General features: G+C 45.9%; 1 protein-coding gene across 1 annotated transcript; it reads right to left on the reverse strand.

The window, feature by feature from the left end:
- Positions 1 to 539: 539 nt before the first annotated feature.
- LOC129685859 (beta-Ala-His dipeptidase-like) lies at positions 540 to 22,644 on the reverse strand (the record flags this gene model as incomplete). Its single annotated transcript, XM_055619373.1, is given in 10 exon segments — positions 540 to 1,010; positions 2,289 to 2,305; positions 3,642 to 3,685; positions 3,952 to 4,000; positions 4,003 to 4,101; positions 5,256 to 5,417; positions 7,767 to 7,927; positions 14,228 to 14,312; positions 17,228 to 17,437; positions 22,556 to 22,644. Coding segments are annotated over 10 exon segments (1,040 nt in total), but the record flags the coding sequence as incomplete, so codon positions are not given.
- Between the last annotated feature and the right edge of the window lie 1,615 nt (positions 22,645 to 24,259).

Consider the following 24,259-nt stretch of genomic DNA (forward strand, 5'->3'; position numbering starts at 1 on the left):
ACCTTGAGACTGTCTTGCTGATATCAGGGTTCATTAGCTCACCTTCTAACACTGGTGCTACCAAAAGCTTCCGGCAATGTAGGCTCAGTCAATGAGCAAAATTTCAGTAGGGTGAGATCCTATCACGGTGAATTCTGCTGCTAGAATGGTGGATATTCCTGTGTGTAGGGGCGGGGCTTTCCTGGTGGGGAAGGAAGAGGAGGGGCGGGGCTTTACTGGTGGGGAAGGAAGAGTGGTAATCTAGGAGCTGAGCAGCCAGCATCAGTCTCGACAAATCTGAAGAAGTTTGGAAGTAAGGAAAAACTCATCTTTTTTGCACAAGGATTCCAGACGGCGGGAGGGTCTGAGTAGTGATCGCTTCACTTCGGACTGTTGGAGAGACTGGAGAGAATAAATGAAGGGAAGACAAGTTAATACAGAGACATGCGCTGGTAACGCTTCTGAAAGAGTCCACGGAGAAACTGCAGCCGGTGGTGGAAGCCAGCACTCGCCTTATTAAACGAACAGAGGCAAAGGTGATTCAGGTCCAGAGACCTCGGCTGCAATGACTGGGCACCGCAGCTCTTCAGGGCCTGGAAGGCAAACTGGAGGTCTGAGCCACTGGGATTGAAAGTGAGAATCTGACAGGCTGAGAGACATCTGGCTTGTGTTAGAGGGCTGTTACCAACCCAGTCTCAGCCTGGGCAATTCTGTGGCACTGGATTCGCGGGAGTGAAGGTCCAGGTGGCTGTGACTGTAAGAAGGTGAGGGACAGAGGGAATAATAAACCATTTCCAACATCGCTACCTTTCAAATGTTTTATTTCTGGTCCAGATGTCCCAAGACATGTGAAATGGGAAGGAACAAATACGTCACTGGATCCACGTTTTCTATTTCCACTCCAGCTTTACCCAGGGCCTGATGGGGGAGTTGTGACAGAGCACACTGGAAGGCACTTGCTGTCATGAGTGCCGCTTTGACAGCTCCAGAAAAAAGCAGCGAGTAATTTGGACCCCTGGATGTAGTTGCACCTAACAGAAATGAAAATAAGGAAACACATTTGCACACACATGAAGAAGGAAAGGCACCCAGCCATGTCCACAGAGAAATTGTAAGTGTCATAAATCCAACTGAAGTACTCAGCATGCTTCTGAGATCCTAGGACCAAGCCATTTGGTAAACCCAAAAGAAAAATGACTTTATTATTAAGAAGATCTCCAGATGTGCTTTCAAATGACAAATCCTGGGTCTGGAGAGATGGCTCAGCAGTTAAGAGCACTGTAATTCCAGTACTAGGGGGGGGGGGAGGCAGAGGCAGGCGGATCTCTATGAGTTTGAGGCCAGCCTAGTCTACAAAGTGAGTCCAGAACAGCCAAGGCTACAGAGAAACCCTGTCTCAAAACAAACAAACAAACAAAAAAAAATCAAAATAAATAAATAGAAAGAAAAAGAAAAAGCGAAAGAAAAACAAAAGAGCACTGGCTGCTTCTTCAGAGATCCCAAGCTCAGTTCCCAGCAACCACATGGTGGCTCACAACCATCTATAACGGGATCTGATGTCCCCTTGCAGGCATACAAGCAAATAGAGCACTCATATAAACAAACAAACAAATAAATAAATACACTGTTTTCTTTTTTTTTTTTTTTATCTGATAAATTGGAGCTGGGTGTGGTGACACACACCTTTATTCCCAGATAATTAATCTTGGAGTTAAACTGGAACTCCAACTTTTCTCTGTTTTGCTCTGGCCCCTCCTTAGTGAGAGGATCCCTGGAGAACCATGCCCCACCTGGCTTTCTTCAGTTTCTTACCTTTGACATGACAAAGACTCAAACATTTTTGTTTCTCATTAGTTTGGAGGTTTATATAATCTGTCAATCTGTTCATATCAAGCTTTCCTAAATATCCTTTGTTATGCACCAAATGTCACAGCCTCCAAATCTGTATGTTGAAACCCTAACCAGCTGTGTGACAACATTGGAGGGAGGGCCTTCCAATGAGGTGATTAAATTTAAGTGCTGTCGGGGGATGCCCCATAATCCCCTGGGGCTGGTGAATTTATAGGGGAAGAAGCACCCGAGCCCCTTGCTCGCCTCCAGCAGGACCATCCCTTCCTCTTCATCACTCCTCTCTCCTCCTCGAGAGTTGCCAGCGGCCGGGGATGAGCTTAACCCGGTATTCCCAGTCTACGGAACTGGGAAGAGACGCATCAGGTCTCTAAGCCACTAGGTGTGTGGTTGGCCAGCCTCACACAGGCAGGGGGCAGGCAGGCTCCAGTGGAGCTCTCTGCTGTCATGGGTCAGCTCACCTGTTGATCTTCTCATTCTGTGCTCACAATCCTGTGTCCTGTGTGGTAGTCACTCAGCATAGACCAAAAAGTGTCCTATGCATTCCAGCTGAAGTATTTCATAACTCTTCACGGTATTTACCTTTGCTATTGCAGACACATCATTTCTCAGTGGCCTTCAATTGCTGTCCTGACTCTTCTCCTTAGCAAAATATCTGTTAATAATAGGACCATTAGGAATGATGGTAAAGAGGAGATGGCTCTAAATCTTGGATTTATTCAATATTTTTTTCAGGTCTGAGTACCTCAACCCCAGCAGAGAGTTTGTGCTTCACGAAGGTCTGGGCCAAGCTGGAGAGATGACACGGTGGGGTAGGAGGACTTGCTGCTCTTCCAGAAGATCTTGGTTCACAGTCCACACAAGGACTCACAACCATCTATGACTTTGATCCTAGGGGGTCCGAGGCCATCTTCTGGCCTCTAGTTGTTGCACTTATGTAGACAGAAACCCCTCTGTTGCATGATATTTTATCCCAGTGTGAACCCTGAGATTGTGAACTGGAAAAACCTGTTTCGTGTTGTGGTGTGGCTCAGCCCTAGAACACATTTTTAATTCAAGAACTTTCTATACACAAGAGCTAAATAAAGCCAGCCATTAGTCAAGAGGTAGAGCAAGCAACCAGGTGACATAAGGAAACACAGGACGGAAGAACATTGAGTTCTTCCTCTTCCATGTGGAGAGAGAGAAGGGGCTTTTTCCTCCTGAGATGTCAGCTGAGGAGGAAGAACAGCTGGGTGTTTTCTCTGCCTCTCTGAGTCAGCAGGCTGTCACCCTAGCATCTGGCTTTTTGAGTCTTCATGGATAAAATCAAACAAATAAGATTTCTGTTTTTTAAAAACAGCAGCCCTCCTACATGGCAATCTCAAATTAGGCTAAGAGATTGTTCATCCTGCTAACAGCTAATACAAATAACTTTATGGTCTTTCCCAGGAGTCTCGGACTGCATAACAATTTCCTCTGTAATCTGGTGATGGCACTTGTGAGGCCCACAGGAAGCACAGGTAAGAAGCAGCCTGTCTACACAGTACTGTGCCCTGAATGATGGTTAGTCTTAGTTGTCAGCTCAACTGGGTCTGGAATCAACTAAAAGGGAAGCCGTGGGGCACTCATTTGAAGGATGCTCTGATCGGGTTATCTGCGGTGAGATGACCCACCCTAAATGTGGATGGCACCTGCTGGTGGCTGCTCTGATGAAGGAGACATAAGGAGAAAGCTTTGGTTTTGCTTGCTTGCCTTCCCTCCTCCTGGCAAGTTCATCAACATTGCTTCTGCTCTCTTTCACTGCTCTCAGAACCCAGCTCCTTTGGGCTTACCATGTGGACTGAAGGCACAGCTCTCCAGGAATGTGCCAGGCGTTCTGCCCCAGGTCAGCACCAGCCGCACAGACTAAGCAGTTCCTGGGCCCTCGGCCTCTCCACTGTGAGGCAGGCATTGTTAGAATGCCCAGACTATCATGAAAGGCAGCCAAATGAACTCCCTTTTAATACATACTCGTGCCATTGGCTCCTTCCCTCTAGAAAACTGCAACTAATGCAACTTGGATAAAGAGGACAGTTGATACTTGAGTTTTAAAAGTGTCTTGGCCCCATTGCAAATGTGAATCAGAGTGTCCTCAAGTCTCACCTGTTTTGACGGCACTTTGTGCTGCAAGGTACTGAGTGGCGTTGATGTTTTGATGTTTGCCGTCCACGGGCGGAGTCCTAGCACCATGGAGACGGTCATCTTGTTGGAACTGTTTCTTTCAGAGAACATGGCTTCCAGGTGTTGTTCCACCTAGAAGGCGACACTGTCAACAGTGAGAAAATGCTGGGTCTTCCACCAGAAACCAGTGGAGAGCCGACCTCATGAGTGGGCGCGTGGTGAGCCCTTAGTCACCCACTGTGACAGTGATTGAGGCTTATCCAGAGAGGAGGTGTGCGCTAACTACCCCCAACCCTTGTGCCCGCACAGCCCAGGATCCATAGTGGTGTGCTGAAAGTTAGGGAACCTAATTTAAATGCAGTCCCTCAGTGGCAATGTCCTTGGAGTTTTCTGTTTGTGTGTTTTTTTGTTTTTGATCTAGTTGCACTCTAGTGAATATTTGGGGGACTTTATACATCATGGAAAATTCTGAAAAATGGGAGCAATTCCAAGCTAAACAGTGAAGGAGGCATTTCAACAAGCTGCTTTACTCCTATACAATGGATGCTGAGGAAGGCCTCCTGGGAGGCTCCATTCATTCATTCAGCTCATATTTATTAGCATCAAGGTGCAGGGGATGGGCCTTCGAATGAGACAAGGCGTGTCGTGCCCTTACGGAATGTGTAAGACAAAGCAGCTCCAGAAGAAGGAAAGAGAAAGGGGGAAGGGCAGATTGGAAGAGGGAAGGAGATGTTTAGAGTACAATTAGAACACAATACCAGGAAACGGGAAAACAGAACTGAGAGACTGGGGAAGGCAGTGAGGTATCTCCTCAGCTCCCTTATTCAAGAGTCCACTTTCCGTGAAAGCCATTTGAGGTAAATTAATAATGGGCTGATAACGCAGATGGATAACGCCTTCCAGATAGTACTTCCCTAACAATGGCTGCTTTTAACACACCGATTTCAAGCATCACGAGATAACAAATGATTGGGCTTGAGATTTTCTGGCTCCAGCCAAGCGTAGTCAGTTACCCACTCCATCTATGTGTAAAACCAATCTTGCCTTTATAGCTACCATCTAATTTTTAAAAATATTCCCATCATTGCAACTGCAAATGGCTATTTCTCTGACTTCTGTAATTGCATGTGTAATTGAGGAAAGAGATTTGCGCTGAGTGAGACTGATAACTGGTTTCTTGACATTTGCTCCATTCTCTGTATTGGGAAAAAAAGGAACTTCAGTAATAACACAGAACTGCTCAGTTTTCCAGGGGGTGTGGGACCGAGAAATGGTACATTTCTTACCTGCGTCTCCACCACAGACAGACTCATGTGCGGGACCAGGCGGATTGAAAACTTTCCTATAACTCGGTTGGGGATGACTGTTTTAGCTCCAGGCTCATCAAACGCACCCCCGATGCCATGGATAGAGAGAGACGGGTACCTCCACAGGTGTGCCAGGAGCCCCTCTTAAACCACGCAAAGAACACGTGACTGACATCCAGCTGAGGGCTGGGCTGGGGCTTGGGTGTGGAGAGTACTTGCCCAGCACACACAAAGCCCTGGGATCCATACCCAGCACTACACAATCTGGTGGAAGGTTCCTCTATCCCAAGCATTTGGGAGGTGGAGGCAACAAAATCAGGAGTTCAAGGCCATCCTTGGCTCCTTAGTGAGTATGAGACCAGACTCAGTTAGATAAAATCCTACCTCAGATTAAAAACAAGCCAGTTATGGTTGTTCAAGGCCAACCTGGTCTACATAGTGAGTTTTAGGTCAACCAGGGACACATAGTGGAATTTGCTCTCAAAGTAGATAGGTAGGTAGGTAGGAAGGTAGGTAGGTAGGTAGATGATAGATAGATAGATAGATAGATAGATAGATAGATAGATAGATGATAGATAGATAGATAGATAGATAGGTGGATAGGTGGATGGATGGATGGATGGATGGATGGATGGATGGATGGATAGATAGACAGGCAGATGGAAGGAAGGACTGGGACTATAGCTCAGTAGTAGAGCACTTGCTCAGCATGACAAAGCCCTAAACTCTTCCTTGAGTGTGCACTCTGTGCTTTTCCTCACAGATACAAATGCAAGAACAGAGAGGGGAAACATGAGCCCTGGGCCCTGTTCACAATGAAATAAACTTCAGCTGAATTAACTTGCTTGTATCTCCAGCATCGAGGTACCTGAGACCTGCTCATGACAAGTTAATTAGCACTAAGGTGACTATATCTGGAATAATAATACAGGCCAAGTTTCCCTTCAGCACATGAGGCCTTTTGCTTCCAGCTGCCTGTGGGCTGTCTATGCTGCTTCTCTACCCGGAACTTCTCCCTATCAGGGGAGCAGGTTCAGAAATTGAACCCAGGATCTATGAGATGACTGTGCATACAAGCACCTGCCACAGAGCCTGACAACCTGACTTTGGTCCCCAGAGCACAAGTAAGACAGATGTGGGGCACACATCTGTAATCCCAGCACTCCTCCTGTTGGAATAGAGGCAGGGAGGAGCTCATGGGCCAGCCAACCTGGAGTATACAGAGAGCAAAGTCAAAAAGAAGGCCCTGCCTCAGCGAGATGGAAATAGAGAACCAACTCCTGAAAGTCGTCCTCTGGCTCCACATGTGTTTCACACACACACACACACACACACACACACACACACACACACACACAAATAATAATAATAATAATAATAATAATAATAATAATAAGCGATGGATAATAGTTTAAAAAGGAACTGGATCCAATCATAAATTTCTAATCAGTGCTATCCACTGATAATGAATGTAGCAAATTTCATTTCTCAGAATTCCTTACCTAAGCCTTCAGTATTTAAGCCAACTCCTTTCTAGTGTATTTGCACAAACTTAGCCTGTTGCAAGTACTACATTTCCAGAGGAAGCCCTCTACTTACAATCAGCATGGGTTTGCTGGGCAGCGCCTGCGGATCACCCACATGCCAACACCTGCACAAGAAACTGTTTTTGTAAAGATTTAGTTTTATTAGTTTATTTAGTTTATGTGTATGTACGACTGTGGGGCAGCTGAGTTGTGTGTACATGGATGTAGCACAGTGCCTAAAGGGGGGAGAACAGGGTGTCCTATTCCCAAGAGCTGGAGGGACAGGTGGCTGTGAGCCACCCAAATTCGTGCTGCAAACTGAACTCAGGTTGTCTGCAAGAACAATACATGGCATTAACCACGAAGTCAGCTCTTCAGGCTGCAGCAGGTAAAGTATTCTTAAAGAAGGTGGAGGAGGATGAAGAGGAGGAGGTGGAGGAGGAGGAAGAAGAGGAAAAGGAGGAGGAGGAAGAGAAGGAATAGGAAGAGAAACTTTAAATTCTTCAGGAATTTCTGCTCTGATTCTAAGTTTCTTCACAGCCCAGGGGAGGGAATGCTCTGGCTTGACCATCAGCCCTGAAAGGTCTTGGGAACGTCTGAGAAAGTGATCGATTACAGGTTTTGGAGCTGTTGTCTCAGATGGTGGCTTCTAATCTTTGAGCATTCAGAAAGTTCAGCTCCTTGACAGACAGTGGAATGGGATTTAAATTAACAAATGCCTCTGAGAGACCTACTGTTGAATGAGTCATTATTCATGGTTAGACGCCTGAAGCCTGTCCCAACTACTCCCCAGGATGGACTGATCTAGACCTGAGGAAAACGGATGTCAAATCTGCCTTCAACTTAACCTTGCACGTGTTCTAAGATGCGCAGACCAACACCGTGTGGTGTTGATTAGGTGCTTGAAGAACACGATTTGGGAGCCTCGTTCCTCCTTCGGGTCATGTGTACAGTCTGGTTATACCTTGGTATCAAACAGAAATTTCTCAACTTGGCTGCTCTTCTGGTATTCTTCTAGGTCCAGATCAATGTTCTCATACCTTGCTTTGTCCTCCTCTGTAATAGGAGCCATTTGGTCATAGATTCCAGGAATCAGGATGTGGCCTGATGAGTCCACCAGACTACCTAGGGAAGAGGTGCAGAAGTTACAAGTGTGCTGTGCTGTACTCTGAGAGCCAGGCCAGGTGAGGCTGTGACAAAACCCTCTTGACTGCCCCCGGGACAGAACCAGTGGCAACAATTCCCTTCTCCCAAGGGGTTGTGGTCCCAAAGTTCATCCTGAGTCAGACTGCCCGGATGGCTACCTAGCCAAGGACAGAGCTGAGACACGGACAAGCCAGCCTCATGCTTGCATTTTATCTCATCCCAAGCTAAGAAGTAATAGGTATAAATTATTAAATAGTTAAATATATGTATATACATATATTTTATAGATGCATACATACAAACATGTACAAGAAACTGAACCTTCCAAAAATATTTTCTCAGCTTTCCTCTACACACACACACACACACACACACACACACACACACACACACACACAGAAAATACATACCAAAGACAAATTGTAACCAGCAGTTTTCCAGAAATAGATCATAGGAAGCCAAACTTGGGGTGCAAGCATGTCAAGGCAGCAGAAATAGGCCTCAGTGCTCTGTGTTTCACCAGCTCCTCCTCTGGCCCTCCCCTGTCCACAGAGCTTCCCCAAGACCTCCAATCCTTCTCTGGTGATCCTACAGGACAGTCTTGAAGACTGTGGTGATTCCAGTGCACTGTTACACAGCCCCTCACTCGCCAGCGCACAGCACTGTGTGTAGATAATACTTCAAACCCGTGAATCCTATTGAAGTCTAAAAATGAAGAGTGTTGGGGTGCTGGAGAAATGGCTGGGTGGATACAATGCTTACCACTCAGCACGAGGTGCCCACACCCACAGAGAAGCCAGATGGGAGCGGTGACCCCTGAGTGATCTTAGCACTCAGGAGCAGGAGACAGGGTGTTTCTGTTATGATTTCCATTGCTCTGAAGAGACACCAAGACCAAAGCAACTCTTATGAAAGAAAACATTTAATGGGGGCTGGCTCACAGTCTCCGAGGGTCAGTCCATTATCACTGTGGCCTGAAGCATGGCAGCGGGCAGGCGGACATGGTGCAGGAGGACAGGCAGCAGCAGGAGACTGTGTGCCACACTGGGTGTAGCTTGAACATATCGAAGCTCACCTTCACAGTGACACACTTCCTTTGACAAGGCCACACCCACTGCAATAAGGCCATGCCTCCTAATAGTGCCACCCCCTATGAGCCAAGCGTTCACACCCACGAGTCTGTGGAGGCTGTTTCTTCTCACAGCACGCACAGGGCATCTCCAAGGTAAGATGACTAGTAAAAATAGCTGATTGAAGAGCTCTGGGTAGAAGAAACCCTGCCTCAGCAAGTAAAGTCAAAAAATCAAGGAAGACAACTGATGTCAGTCTCTAGTATTCATACACTTGTTCACACACACACACACACACACACACACAATATATATATATATGCAAGACAGGTAAGTAGATATCTAGATGATAGGTAGGTAGATAGATAGATAGATAGATAGATAGATAGATAGATAGATAGATAGATGCTAAAGGATTGGGTCTGGCTGTTACCAATTTGTAATATATTTTCACCAAAAAAAAAAAATCACTAACAATACGCTCATAAAGTCTTCCTTGAGTGTGCACCCTGTGCTTTTACTCACAGTCTCAAATGCAAACACTGAGTGGGGAAACGTGAAACATGGGCCCTGTTCACAATTCCAGCCAGCCAGCCATGGAGTCAAGGAGTGTCAAGATCTCTGAGGAGGAATGAGCACACAGAATTCGAAGCCACAGGAAGCCAAGGAGAACACGAGGCGGGGTGGAGCCGCTGACCCAGAGAGGTTGTGTGCACAAGGCGGGCACCACATTGGCAGGATTTTTGTTGGTGGTGCTTTTGACAAGTAGGCCTGAGTGCTGTAGGCATCAAAAGCAGACCATACCAAGGAACCATGACAGCAGCGTTCCTGCCGTGAGGGTGGTGGTAACCTAGATGCCCTTAGTGGACCATGCTGGGATTGGAGCATAACCAGAGTTGTTGGCACACACCGCATTTTAAAATTGCAGTCTCGGCTCTGCGCCGCCGTCTTCTCCACTACCAGGCTGGGAGAAATGCCAGTGAGCAGACATGCTGATGGAGGAAAATGTTACCCGCATCTTCTCCTCCTCTGTAGTTCACTCGCAGTGAGATCTGGTTAGGAAAAGCCACAGAGCCACCCTGAGACACTGGGGAATGTTAACGTCTGCTGTCTGCTATTCAGGAGTAATTCCGCATCAGGGAGACTCTATGGCTTTTCATCACTGATAAGTTTGCTGGGTCAGGGGGTCAGCCCTCCCTTCTCGGTGGACATGATGCTTCTGAGAACATAGTTATTTTGGAAAGTGCATGGAGGGAAAGCAGCTGCCTTGGAATCACCTACTAGAGACATCATCTTTGCCCCCAGGAGGGCCCTAGAATTCTGAGTTCTAAATGATATTAGATACCATGTATCCATCATGCCTTTGCAAGCAGGCTTGGTGTTCACACTTCCCTGTAGTCTCAATACTTGGAAGGTGAAGAAAGAGGATTTTGAGATCCCACACTCAATTCTGTCCCAAAAGACTAGAAGAGGGCTGGGGCTGGCATCAGTGGGTATAGTGTTTGCCTGGTGGTTCTGAGGCTCTGGGCTTTGTCTCCAGGACTACATGGCACAGCATGGCAGAGCATGCCTGTCATCCCAGATCTCTGGTGGGGGGTCAGGAGTTCAAAGGCATCATTGGCTACATATTGAGTTTGAGGCCAGCCTAGGATACAAGAGACCCTTTCTAAAACCAAACCAAACCAAACCAAACCAAAGAAACTACTCTTGGGTCAACAGTCTTTTAACCATCTTCATGATCTTTAAAAATTGCAGAGTAGAAAAACTGGAAAACAGAAGCCACTGGAGATTTACCTGTGGGCACAAGTATTCCATTCTTCTCTGTTCCCTCCCTACCCAACCTCTGAGGTTTCCAGCCTGTCTGAGAACTCATCCAATTCTCCCAGGGGAGGTTATCACAGGCTTTAGCCACTTGGTGTTCAGTAAACATTTGTTACTGTTAGTTATGCTGGTGGTCACCAGCATCGTGCCGGCATGATGAAGGACAGAGGATGATGAAGGACAGACAATTACACAAAGCCAGGCTGGTTCTGGATTTTCATGCTGTAACCCTAAGCCAAAGCACAGAATTTAGCCTACTCCTGAAGGTTCTCCACCTCAGCACCGCACGGTACACCAGCAAGCAGAATTCCTGTTAGTTTGACTAACACTGGACCAACCCCGCGTTCCTGTGATTCTATAGAGAGCACTCAGAAAACAAGAGTGCACACCCAGAAGGCGTGTTATTGTGGACGGTTTGGGTTATACCAAAAGCAGATGCAAGTGTAGCATGTGCTTTTGTCCATTTACGAACGATTCCTTGACAAAGCAGTGCATGACTGTGAAGTTAAGAGAAACTCCATGCCTTGCTAAAGGCAATCCAGCCAGAGTCATCGTGTCTGAGGGAAAACCTGAAAGCTGTCGCTTGGGATTAGTCAATGTGAAACTTAGAATAATGATTTATTCCCAGTACCTAGGATCAAAGACAGGAGTGTTGCCATGAATCTCAGGCCAGCCTGGACACCTTCATTTATGTATGAAAAATAGACAAATATTTAATGACAACAAAAGAAAGGAGAAACAAGTCTGGTAAAAAGGTTAATCATGAAGAGAGGAAAAAAAAAAAAAGAATTTGGTGCTAGGCACGGTGGCACACGCCTGTAAGCCCAGCACTCAGAGAGGCAGAGGCAGGCATATATCTGTGAGTTTGAGGCCAGCCTGGACTACAGAGTGAATCCAGGACAGTCAGGGCCATAAAAAGAAACTCTGTCTCAAAAAAACCAAAAACATAAAATAAAACTAAAACTAAAAATAAAAAAATCATCCATCCATGCTCCAAAATATAAGGTTGTAATTATCTGAATTCTTTTAAAAAAAATCTTATTTTGTTCTTGCTGAAGTTATCAAGCACAAGATACTGCCTGTGTATAATAACACTTAAGAAAAAATTAATACATCAATAATAGGTTATGTAGCTAGTTGAATAACAGAGAGAGGTATAGAGATGGACATAGATGGTAGATACATAATAGATAAATGATAGGCAGATTAGATAGAGAGATAGATAGAAAGATGGTAGGTAGATAGACATGATATATGGATGGATTGATAGATATGATATGATGGATAGATAGAAGATAGATGATACATAGGTAGGTAATTAAATGTTGATTATGATTTCACTGTTAAATTTTAAGTTTGGGTCATGATGGAGGAAGTGTTAAAGACACTGATGAGGACTTTGATCAGGGCAGGCGGGCTATTTATACTGCCTGGGACTGCCAAGGCCGAGGGGTTTAACGTGCAGGGTTTGGACAGTTCATCTGTCCAAACAATGTGCAGTTTACATAAAGAGCATAGTGCCAGATGTGTCAAACCGAGGTATTGTGTAACTTGTGAACATAAAAACAACAACAACAACAACTGCACATTTGTGAGTACCCCCACAGGAGGACTTTGGAAGAGGCTGCTGCAAGAGAGGCCCCTCAAGTTTAAGTTTTTCAGCTTTCCAGGGACTCCACCTAGCAGCATTGGGAAAACCTCTGTTTGCACAGGCTAGTCAACCTTCAGGAGGTCAGGAGCAGAGGTTCAGTGAACTGCAGTCAGCAAGCACATTGGCACCTGTGTGCCACACCAAACTTGCAAAGTGATGCCAAGTAGCACTCAGATATTGGCACTATCAACTCTAAAGTCCTTCATGAGATAAGATCTGTTTTCTCTGGCCAGGGCAGACCATTAGTCATCTCTGACGTTCTAAGCACATCTTACTGTATTCTCAAAGTAATGTTGTGTGTGGGCTAGTTTATGTTAACTTGACACAAACTACCATCCCGTCATTTGAGAGGAGGGATACTCAGCTGAGAAAATGCCTTCTGAAGATCTGGCTACAGGCAAGCCTCCGGGGCATCTTCTTAATTAGTGATTGGTGTAGGAGGGCCCAGTCCATGGTGGGAGGGGCCACCCCTGGGCTGGTGCTCCCTGCCATAAGAAAGCCGGCTGAGCAAGCCATGAGCTGCAAGCCAGCAGCACTCCTCCCTGGCCTCTGCATCAACTCCTGCCTCCAGGTTCCTGTTTGAGTTCCGGTCCTGACTTCCTTCGGTGATGAACAGTGATGTGGGAGCATAAACCAAACAAATCGCCCACCCCAAGTTGCTTTTGCTCATGGTGTTTCATCACAGCAAGATTAACCCTTAAAACTTACTAGGCAAACATGTAATGCTGCCGTTTGCAACTGAGGAAACCAGAAACCAAACAATGTAAGTAACTTGTCCAATGCCATCCAGCTTTCCGACCACAGCTGGGCACTCCTACTGAGAACCTCATGGTGCTCGTGTACTGAGGGCTGGGTTATCATCAGGCTCCACTTATGGCGCAGAGGCTGATGGGATAGGGCCTTGTGCCTGACATCACTCAACCCCGTTCTGATTTGTTGCCACTTGCTCATTTATCTGCAGTCAGAGAGTCCTCCTGTGTTACCCCATGCTCTAGAAGCACTGGAGGCAGCCAGGGGTGGCTGCTCTAACTCCCTCACCTCTCTACATTCTTGACTTTGTGTATGGCAACCTATATCCCAATATCCAATAAAAGAAGGTTTGTGGGGCTAGGAGATGGACCAGGCAGTGAAGTGCTCACCTTAGAAGCATGAGGACCTGCATTTGCTAGCTTAAACCCATGTATAAAATACGGACACTGTGCCAGGGGTCATGGCACACATCTATAATTCAAAAACTCAAGAGGACCAGGCAGGCAACTCTCTATGAGTTTGAGGTCATCCTGGTCTACACAGCAAGCTTTAGACTAGCCAAGGCTGAATGGTAAGACCCTTACTCAAAGAAAAAAAAAATCTTGGCCCAGTGGCATGCAGTTCTAATCTCAGATCTGGAGAGGCGGAGAGAGGAGGGGCTCTTGTAGCCCAGTCAGCTTATCCTGATTGGTCAGCTCTGGGTTCCAATGTCTCAACCTGAGAAAGGAGGAATGACACCCAGGGTGGACCTCTGGCCTCCACATGCATGCACACACACAGGCACACACTTGCGCACTGCACACCTATGCATGCGTACAAGACAAACCGTGTTAAAATAAGTAACTTCAATAAATAGAAGAGAACTAAAAGCAGCGCATCACTTCACGAAGAGAAATGACATACCACGTGGGCTTCGTCAGTTTTTCTTTTAGTACAAACCTTTTCAGAGCCAAGGAGAACAACCAATGCTCAGGGATGAGTTATTACCTAGAAGAGCAACCAAGTCAGCCATTGGTCCATTGAGTACGCCACCAAAGGTGCCTGAGTGGAAATCTTGATCTCTACACTTTACCTATAGAGCAGATCAAAGAGAAGAGGCTTACCCACCACCATGCTTCCTTTGCCCTAGCTTTCCACAGGGGGGAAGGCCTGCCTAGCTGTGCTTCAGGACTCAGGTAAATGACCTCCAGACCTGACCTCAAGTCTTCTGTTTCCCAGTCATGTGAGCTGGAGACTCCACCCCTCCATGTTTTACACTGTTTCGTTCTCCCCCTGCTCCACTGCACAGTTCTATCCAAGATGACCAGACAGACCATACTTGATGAATTACTGCTGTGTATGTACCTGGCTTCTCTTGGCTTTGTCTCAGGTCACCTCTCAGGAGAAGTTTCCTCTTTCGACTTCTGGGAGACTTTTCTTTTTTCACTTGCAGTGATTTCTTTCTCTTTTCTATTGTACTCAATTCCTTAATGCCGCTTTTAAACTGTCTCCCTCTTTTTCTCCCCCCCTCCCTTTCTCTCTCCTGTGTGTGTGTTGGGTATGAGTAGTGGATGAGTATGCATGTACCTGTGTACAGGCGTGAACATTGTATATACACATGTGGAAGCCAGAGAAGAATGTCAGGTGTTTTCTTTCATACTCACTTTATTCTCTTCAGGTCAGATCTCTCCCTGAACCCGAAGCTCACCAGTTTGCCTATGGCAGAGCCAATCCCCCAGTGCTAGGGTTATTGACACCCATGCTCATGCCAGCTTTCCATGGCTAACGGAAAATTCAGACCCTAATGCTTCCACAGCAAGTACACGCAACAGCTGCGCCACTTCCCTAGCTTTCTTCCCATAATCCTTTTCTTTCTACCTCCTCTACACTAATGGCTTAGTGTCATTCACTGCCTTCTACCTTTCAATTGTCATCCTTGTAGCTCTGAACCTTTGTCTAAACCCAAACCTAACACCACGGTTGCCCAGAGTGTAAGCCAAAGGACTATGCTTCCAGTTTCTGAAGACCTGGAACTGAATTCAGCATCTGCAGTACTTCCAGCTTGAGCATGATACCCTATCAGTTACCACTTAAACTTTAAGCATTGTCTCTCATTCCTTCTCTTCTATCACACCTACCCAACAGTTGTTAGTGGAAGAAAAGTCTCACATAGGTCACTTCAGCGTGGGCAGTCTGTTAGGCAGCTGAACCAACCAACGTGCTGGCGTTGACAGTGTTGCAGCTGCAATCCTAAGCTACTGTCCTGCCACGTCACTGTCCACTCTTGGTCCACAGTTGGACACCCAGGTCCTTGGCCCTTCCAAGTTGCCCCACCCTCTTGTCCTTGGTTTTCGTGTTCCTCCTCTCCTGCCCCGGCTTATCACCTCCACCATTCTGCTGTCTCCATCTTGACACATTTTGACTACTTTATACATCACAGCCTACGACAAACTACCCTGCTGGAGTTCTCTGGCCTTGGATACAGAGCACAGCCACCGTCGACATGGCAGATGCCGCCACACCCTTCGAGCTGCCTGACACAGTCTGCTCTCCTTGGACCTCTTCCACATGGCAGGCCCGCTGTGCTTCTTCAGCCACGACCCCATCCCTCCTTCTCACGGCCAAGTTTGTTGACAGAGACTCCCACTGGGTACTCCAACTTCTAGCTTCCGGTTTTCCAAGCATCCCCACATCATCTCTCTCAGCATCTGTGTCTCTTCCCGGTGAACCCCCGGAAGCTCGAGCCGATTTACTCACCCTATGTCCCTGGGATGCACATCAGCACCTCTGCTTTCCTTTCCCCTTCTCTCCACCCTCCTCCTTTGCCTCACCCTCCTCTCGCCCTCTCTCTTGCAGCATTGGGAAGGGACCTGCAGTACCATGCACACTAGACAATTAAGTGCTCCTCCATGAACTGTGTCCCCAACACCCTGCTTTTCAAATGATAAGAATGTATATTATACGTTCAAAAATGTATAAACATGAAAGATGTTTCTATCTGGTTCATAACATTTATTTGTTTGTTTGTCAAGACAAGATCTTACTGTATAGCTCTAGCTGTTTTGGAACTCCCTAGTTAGACCAGGCTGGCCTTGAACTCAATCTGTCTGCATCTGTCTTCTGGGAGTTAGGATCAAAGGTGTGTGCTACTGTGCCTGGCTGGTTCATAACATTTAAGTCCCATAAGGCCTAGGTTTGGATATTTCCATCATGTCACTAGTAAATTTTCATCCTGTTATTTAAGGAAACTAAAGTGGCTAACTAATGATCTACCCTGGTAGGACTTTTTTTAAATTACAATTTATTCACTTTGTATCCCAGCTATAGCCCCCTCCCTTGTCTCCTTCCAGTCCCATCCTCCCTCCCTCATTTCCTCCCTCATCCTGTCCCCAGTCCACCGATAGGGGAGGTGTGCCTCCCCTTCCATCTGACCCTAGCCTACCAGGTCTCATCAGTACTGGCTGCATTGTCACAGGAAGGACTTTTTGTTATAAGTTGTATATACTTTCATAGGTTGCCTGTGTTACTGAAAACAATTGAAAAGAAAGAATAATCTTGAGCTGGCGTAAGAGGACTGCACTAAGTTTTGAGACAGGAAACTAAAGCTTAGGGTAAAGTATCTACACAAGGTTGAGTGTAACAGATTGATGCTTCTGATACCATCAGCCTTCTATTGCCTCTCAACCATAGCACTGTGGTTCCCGGCCAATAAGGCCTGCAGGCACATGACAGGGAATGAATGCAGCCCAGCATCTGTCCAGGTAGTCAAGTGTGTTACTCTTGCCTTCACACCCTATACCCACAGTTCCAAAGGAGACCTCCGGGACTCTAAAAACAACCTTCAAGCATACACACTCTAAGATTCCAGGAGTTTGTGAACCACACCCCCAGGCACCACGGCTCTGTGACTGCCCAGACTCTGACCCCAAGTAAAGCTTGCTGACATCCTCTTCAAGGTCCCCAGTAATTCCTCCATCCTGCCCACTGACCCTGTCTCCCTCCACAAGCAGTACCTCCCTCCACCATGAAGTAGCAGTTCCCACGGGTTCCATAAGTGAGTGCGGGCTTCTTCTGGCTGATCCATAGGTTGTCTGAAATCATAATGTAGTCCACGCTGGAGAAGAAACGGTCCTTTTCTCTTTTGACAAGTTCCTCCAGGGCAACAGAACCAGCTTCTTCCATCCCTTCCAGGATGAACTTGATGTTCACGGGAAGATCCTACATTAATAACAGAACAAAGAGATTGTACAATATGCCCAAGCAAGGTTTCATTTATAAGCTGTATTAAATACAGATACTTTAAATAATCATCTATACTCAATGTATGGTTTGTTTACCTTTCCAGCAGCTCTATTTACAGCAGCCAAGGAGAAACAAGGGTAAGTCCAGCAGATGGATTTCCTTTGATTTAATGCTAGGGAAAAAGACATCCATACTGCAAAGCTTGACTGTGCTTCAGTAAAGTTGAGGTGGCAGGATGGGACAGGAAGGGGCAGAACAGAGGCATCCTTCCCTTCTCTCTCTCTCTCTCTCTCTCTCTCTCTCTCTCTCTCTGTGTGTGTGTAAGATATGTATGTATACAGGTGTACAGGTGTACATGTGAGCACATGTATGTGGAGGCCAGAGGGCTATGTCTAGTGTGTTCCTCAGTTATTCTCCAGCTTAATTTTTGAGGCAAGGTTTCTCACTGAATCTAGAGCTCACCATTTTGGCTACACTGGCTGGCCAGAGAGTGAGGGGTCTTCCTGTTCTGCAAGCACTGGGGCTCTAGGCACGAGTACCTTTTATAGGGTCTTTTTGATTTGAACTCAAGTCCCAATTCTTGCGTGGCAAGTACTTTCCCAGCTGGGTGAGCTCCCCAGTCCACCTGAAAAGTGCTTTTGAATAAACGTTACGATTACAAATTGCTCTTTGGTTGCATAACTTTGAGCATGATAGAGGAAAACCCTTTCCCTTGAAAGATTGTTAGGCCTCAGGGTAAGTCTTCTTTCCAGAATGTTATTTCTCAACTGTTCTGAAGGACCTGCTTTCTTTGTTCCTCGAAGGCTTTGATCTTGCTGTAGAATGGATGGATCTTGTGGTTTTTGCTACAGAATGCTGGGCATGGAAAGCCTCCTTTGAAGTTTTGATCCTTTCTATCTGAATACTTTGTGTATCTTTGAGAGCACAGAGAAGGATTTGGAGAACTCTCACAGTTATGTGCTGAGAAGGGACATGGTGCTATAACAGTAATCAGCCTAGGGAGTAAGTCTGGGCTGCCATGGAGCAGAGAGACAAGTATAGAATGGGAAGAGCCCTGTACCTTGGAAAGAAGTGACCGTTGGTCACCTATTTGGATGAGGGCGATGGGGAGTAGAATTAGCTCCCTGGTACCAATTGCAGTTTTGTGTACCCTAGGAAGATGCGCTGAAGCTCCGAATCGTCACAGTCAGACATTCTTTACTAACATTGATGAGCACATGATCGCTGAGATGGGTTGCTATAAAGAAAGAAAAGCCCAATCGTTTGATTTTACCAGTGAAGACTCAGGAGTCAGATGCTGGGTGAAAGCCTACCAGCTCAGAGAGGCAGAGAAAGCACTTTCCCCACTCAGCCCACATCCCAGAAGGAAAAAGTGCTTCCTATTCCACTCATTTCCCATGGGGAAAAGCCCCTTTTCCTTCTTCATGCCAGCTTAGAAATACTTCAAACTGAATGCCCTCCTTTCTACTTCCTGTGCATCTGTCTATCTGTCCTCTGAACTTTCTCTCACTCTCTCTTTTTTTTCTCCATGCTCACTTCCTGTCAACCGGTTGCTTGCTCTGACTCTTGACCTATGGTTAACTGTATTTAAGCCTGTTTACAGAAAGCTCTTGGATTAACGGTGTGTGCTAGGGATGAGCACACCACAACTAGAAACTGGTTTTTACAGTTCACAGTCTCAGGGTTCACAATGTGATTAAGTATCCCCCAACAGAGATGTAGCTAAAGAGATGCTCAGCAAATCATATTTCATAAGATGTAAATCAGGGCTAGCAACATGCTTAGTGGGTAAGGGCATTTGCCTTCAAGCCTGATGACCAGAGGTTAAGCGCTGAGACACACTTAGCAGAAGGAGAGAAACATCCTGCAAGTTGTCACCTGACCTTCATATACATGCCTGGCACGTGCTCCCCCTCTGTACATGCTCCTCTACACACACACACACACACACACACACACACACACACACACACACACAAATGAAAAATGTTCAACAATTAAAAAATAAGGGCTGGAGGAGAGGTGGCTCAGGTTAAGAACATTGGCTGCTCTTCCAGAGTTCAATTCCCAGCAACCACATGGTAGCGTATAACCATCTACACTGAGATCTGGTGCCCTCTTCTGTCCTGCAGACATAAATGCAGACAGAACATTATATACATAATAAATAAATGCATCTTGGAAAAAAAGATGCAAACCGAATTACAGTTACTTAATGTTGAACCAGCAGCCAAAGTCTGTATGCAGTCACCTCTGCTCCTCAGAGGACCGGCACAGCCCAGCGTGAGCAGTGTCACTTCTAAGATGAACACAGGCGTTAAAGGTTGCCCTGCCTCTTAGTGAGGTGATTCATGCTGGGAGACCTCTCTTTGATTCTCCGAGAACGAGAAGGAAGCGAGGGAGGGAGAGGAAAGGAGGGCTGCGGCCACCACAGGATCTTTGCAGTTTTGTTTCTTTGTATTTGCTTAAGACAGTGTCTCTCCCTGCAGGTCCACTCCTGTCTGCAGCCTCCTGATTCAGCCTCCCAAGCGTAGATTCCAGGTGTGTATTACCACATCTGGCTGAAAATATCTCTTTATATAAATTCCCCCACAACCCTGTGTGGTGGAAATTCTCATTCATATGGAAAAAGAGGATCAGAGAGGTTAAGAGATGTGCTCAAAGGCAGTGGCTATTTCTTATTTGCTTGTGATTATATAATGTTCAGAGCTAAACTTAAAAAGCAAAGCACACTGTGGCTATTATACAGTCATTTTCTGATACATATTGGTTATCACACATGAGAAGGAAGGAAGGAAAAGGAGGCAAGCAGAGGAAAGGGGAGAGAGAAGAAAAAAGGGTAAGAAACTCAATTTCATGGAACTGAACAGAAGTGAAAGAGGTGAGAAAATGGGTAAAGGGAAGAAAAGTGGATGGGAAAAAACAAAACAAACCAAAACAAAAAACAAACACAAACAAAAACACCCCTTTACAGTCTTATATAGGCCTAGAATGTTTTCAGCCTCTGAGTCTTACTACTGAATAAACTTATACTTTCTAACATCTGGCTGGCTGGTTCAACTCAGCTGTTCTGGCTCAAAAATCCTCTCCAGGCTGACTGGTTCGAACTGGCTTCTCCCTGAATTGCTCTTCTTGGAAAAACTGCCTCTGAACTCCATGAACGGAACTGCACAAATGGGATGGAACCCCACGAACTCAAATGAACTCCACTGCACTCAACTGAACTGTGCCAAACTGAACTCTCCCTCTCTCCCCGCATTGCTTGTAAGTAGCCTCTTTTCTGTCTATTCTCATGAGAGTTGGGCATATGCTATCTCTGACACATTAATGATTCATCACTTTGTCTGCCCCTCAATTCAGTGCCATTGTTTGGGATTAAAGGTGTGTACTAAGGGAGTGTCTGTACTCCATCTGGATCACAGAGACATAGGCCTTTGGATGTAATCCCTTGCTGGAGCAGCCATGTTGCTGGATTAAAATTTCTCTACAGGTCTGCAGCTGTAAAGGGAGAGGGACCTTCCTCACAGACAGGTGCCACCACCCTCGATGAGTGGAATCAAGGGCTAGGCTTGCCGAGATGTGCACTGGCTATTACTGCCAGAGTGCCTAGGATATCTGGACTGGCTGTTTCTGGGCCACATGGAACTATGTAGCAGAACACAGTGTTTAAGCTCAACTTTCTGAATCAATGTATCCATTTATATAAAATGAAATCTGAGGTCTAGATGTGTGAAGCCACACAGCAGAGTCAGTCTTCTTTGGGAGTCCAAACACAAGAGAGGAATGACTAGAGAAAAAAACAAAACATCCTTGCCAAACCAGAGGCAAAGATGCATCCGGACCCGCCAACAATGAGCTCCTGTAGCCAGGAAGAGCGGACTGCCTCCTCAGAGCTCCCCCAGCCTTGCTTCCGTAACCCTATAAGAGCACCTGTGGACAACAGCCCATCTTAGGGAGAGTGCCTAGGAGATGCAGGCAGAGGCTCAGGTCACAGAGGTTTGTCTAGCCACTGTATCACTGTCCATGAAGCCGTGCCTGTGATAACGAGGAAGTGAGGAATGAAAGGAGGAGACAAGGTTGGACTTCTTCCTGAATGTCCTAGTCCGTGACACTTCAGGGTCATCATGGTTTTGTCATGTTTTAGGCTGTATGTGGTGTGTGTATGTGTGTGTGTGTGTGTGTATGATGTGTGTAGAGTAACTCAAGCATTCATACTTATGTGAAAATCAGAAGTCAACATCAAATCTTATTTTGTTTTGTTTTTCTGAGACAGAGATTTTCTGTGTAGCCCTGGCTATCCTGGAATTCACTCTGTAGACCAGGCTGGCCTCGAACTTGCAGAAATCCACCAGCCTCTGCTTCCCAGAGTACTAGGATTACAGGCATGCACCATGGTGCCTGGCCAACATTAACTCTTTTGATCTATTGTGCTCCATCTTATTTTTTGAAAGAGCCTCTCACTGAACAACCGTTTGCCAAGGCTGCTGGCTAGCAAGCTCCCAGGATCTGCCTGTCTCCTGGACCCTAGTCCTGGAATTATAGACATGGCTCCTCACCCAGCATTTTACAGTGGGTGCTAGAGATGTAAACTCAAGCCCTAGTAGGCTCTGAAGCACCAACCAGCACTGTATTCCGTGTGCTGTGTGTATGTGTGTGTGGTGTATGTAGTATGATATGTGGGGGGGATTGTGCACATGCCACAACACACATGTAGAAATGAAAGAACAGCTTGAAGGAGTTGGTTCTCTCCTTCCACCCTGTAGGTCTAGGGCTCAGAAGGACACAGGCTCGGCAGCGAGTGCCTTTCTTTGTGGAGCCAACACAGCAGCTCTGTGTTCTGGTTTTGTTTTGATGTGGCTGGTCCTGCAGGCTGGAGTCCAAGCTTCTAGGATGACTGCTGTCTGGCTGGGGTGCTCTGAGTACATTCCCCAAATTTCCCAAGCTTCGCTTTTCTCTTTAAAGTGGCTGTGACGGTAATACGCACTCAAGATTGCTGTGTGGAAGGTAAGTGGAGCAGTGTGCTGAGGACTGGGCACACAGCTCAAAGCATGTTCACAGCCACCGCCCTCCCTCTCAGCACAGCGGGCCACCCACCTGTCCCAGAGCTCGGAAGGCACTCACAGCATTAACCCAGGCCAGCACAGGGCCCTTGTTGTCTGTTGCTCCCCGGCTGTAGAGTTTTCCTTTAAAAATGGAAGGAGAAGATGTCAAAACAGTGCAAGCATGTCTGTGAAGTTACTAAGTTACATGAACTCAAGTTCTGAGCTTAAGGAAAAGCTGTGCCTGTGTTAGAAATTCCTACAGGGTCAGGCAATTGAACTTTGTGGTTATATTACTTAAAATATTGCAGACCAAAGCCGAGCATGTTAGGATAGAACTGTTTGTCATCTGTATCTGACCTGAACCTCCTTAGGATCCCGAAAGCAAGGAGAATGTGTGAGTAGACCCTAAGTTCCACCAACTCAAAAGCAAACTCTGCCATCAGAGTTCAGATAGTATCTGAAACCTACACAGATTTTTTTTTTTTTTGACTTATGTGACCCATGTATGTGTGGTCTCTGCCAAAGTATTTGACAAAAGTGATGACTTCCTTTGTTCTTTGACTAATAAAATCTCATATGACCACTTCCACGTAGAACATGGAAGTTATTTTGAGAAGTGTGAACTCTGTTCCTGGGCCATAGTCACTTATATTTGTCTCCAGAATATTCTACCATCTAAAAACATTTTTAAAATTTTTACTTATATGTATGGATGTTCCTTTCACAGGCTGGCATGCCAGATCAAAGGCCAGAAGCGGTGTCATGTCCCCTATAACTAGAGACACATGGTCCTGAGCTGTGGGTGCTTGGAACTAAGCCCAGGCCCCTGGAACAGCAGCTACGTGCTCAAGCTCTCAGCGCTCCTCTAGCTGCAGAATAAATTACCTTTTATTCCCCTTGAGATGAGGGCTGGTTTGGGATCAGTAGCTAAAAATTCAAGAGTAATACTTTTAACAGTAATTTTTAACATTCCAGGTAAAAAATCTTTCTCTGAAATTGCAAATTGTTAGGTGTGGTGGCACACACCTGTAACCCCAGCCTTTGGTAGGTGGCAAGAGAGCTAGTTGAAGAATAGACCGGGAAAATTGAGATACTGTCTAAAAAAAACAAAAGCAAAACAAACAAAGAAAACACAAAGCATAAATTCTTATATACAACACCAGTCAGATAAAAGAAGCTAGTTTAAACACACACCATTCACCAATCTTAGAAGAACTTAGTTGTTTTGTTCAAGTTCCTTGCTAGCCCCTGAGGGCTTGCTGAACAGCACATAGCATCGTTTCTCGTGCTGACATTTTTTTTATTGGAAGAATAATGAAATAGAGATGTGTGTACATCTCTATTGACTTTCCTTCTTCTTTTCTTTAACAAATTCAAATTCAATCTCCCTTAAAAAACAACTGTGATCTAGACAACTGTTTCCACTGGGCAAGAGCTCACCCCCTGAGGGGCACAAAGGCACAAAGTTCATTGTGTCTTTCACAAATGTAAGGAAATAAACTTCACGGACATGAAAACAGGACTTCTCTCAATCCCCCCATTCTCTGATGTGTGTGCGTGTGTGTGTGTGTGTGTGTGTGTGTGTGTGTGTGTGATCAAATCTAGGACCTGGCGTATGCAGGACAAGCACTTTACTATTGAGCTGTATGTCTTTTCCTTCCTTCATTCCTTCCTCCCTCCCTTCCTCTCTTCCTCTTTCTTTCTTTCTTTCTTTCTTTCTTTCTTTCTTTCTTTCTTTCTTTCTTTCTTTCTTTCT

The sequence above is a fragment of the Psammomys obesus genome, unplaced genomic scaffold, assembly GCF_907164565.1.
Source record: "Psammomys obesus unplaced genomic scaffold, mPsaObe1.curated_primary_1811, whole genome shotgun sequence".
Taxonomy (NCBI): domain Eukaryota; kingdom Metazoa; phylum Chordata; class Mammalia; order Rodentia; family Muridae; genus Psammomys; species Psammomys obesus.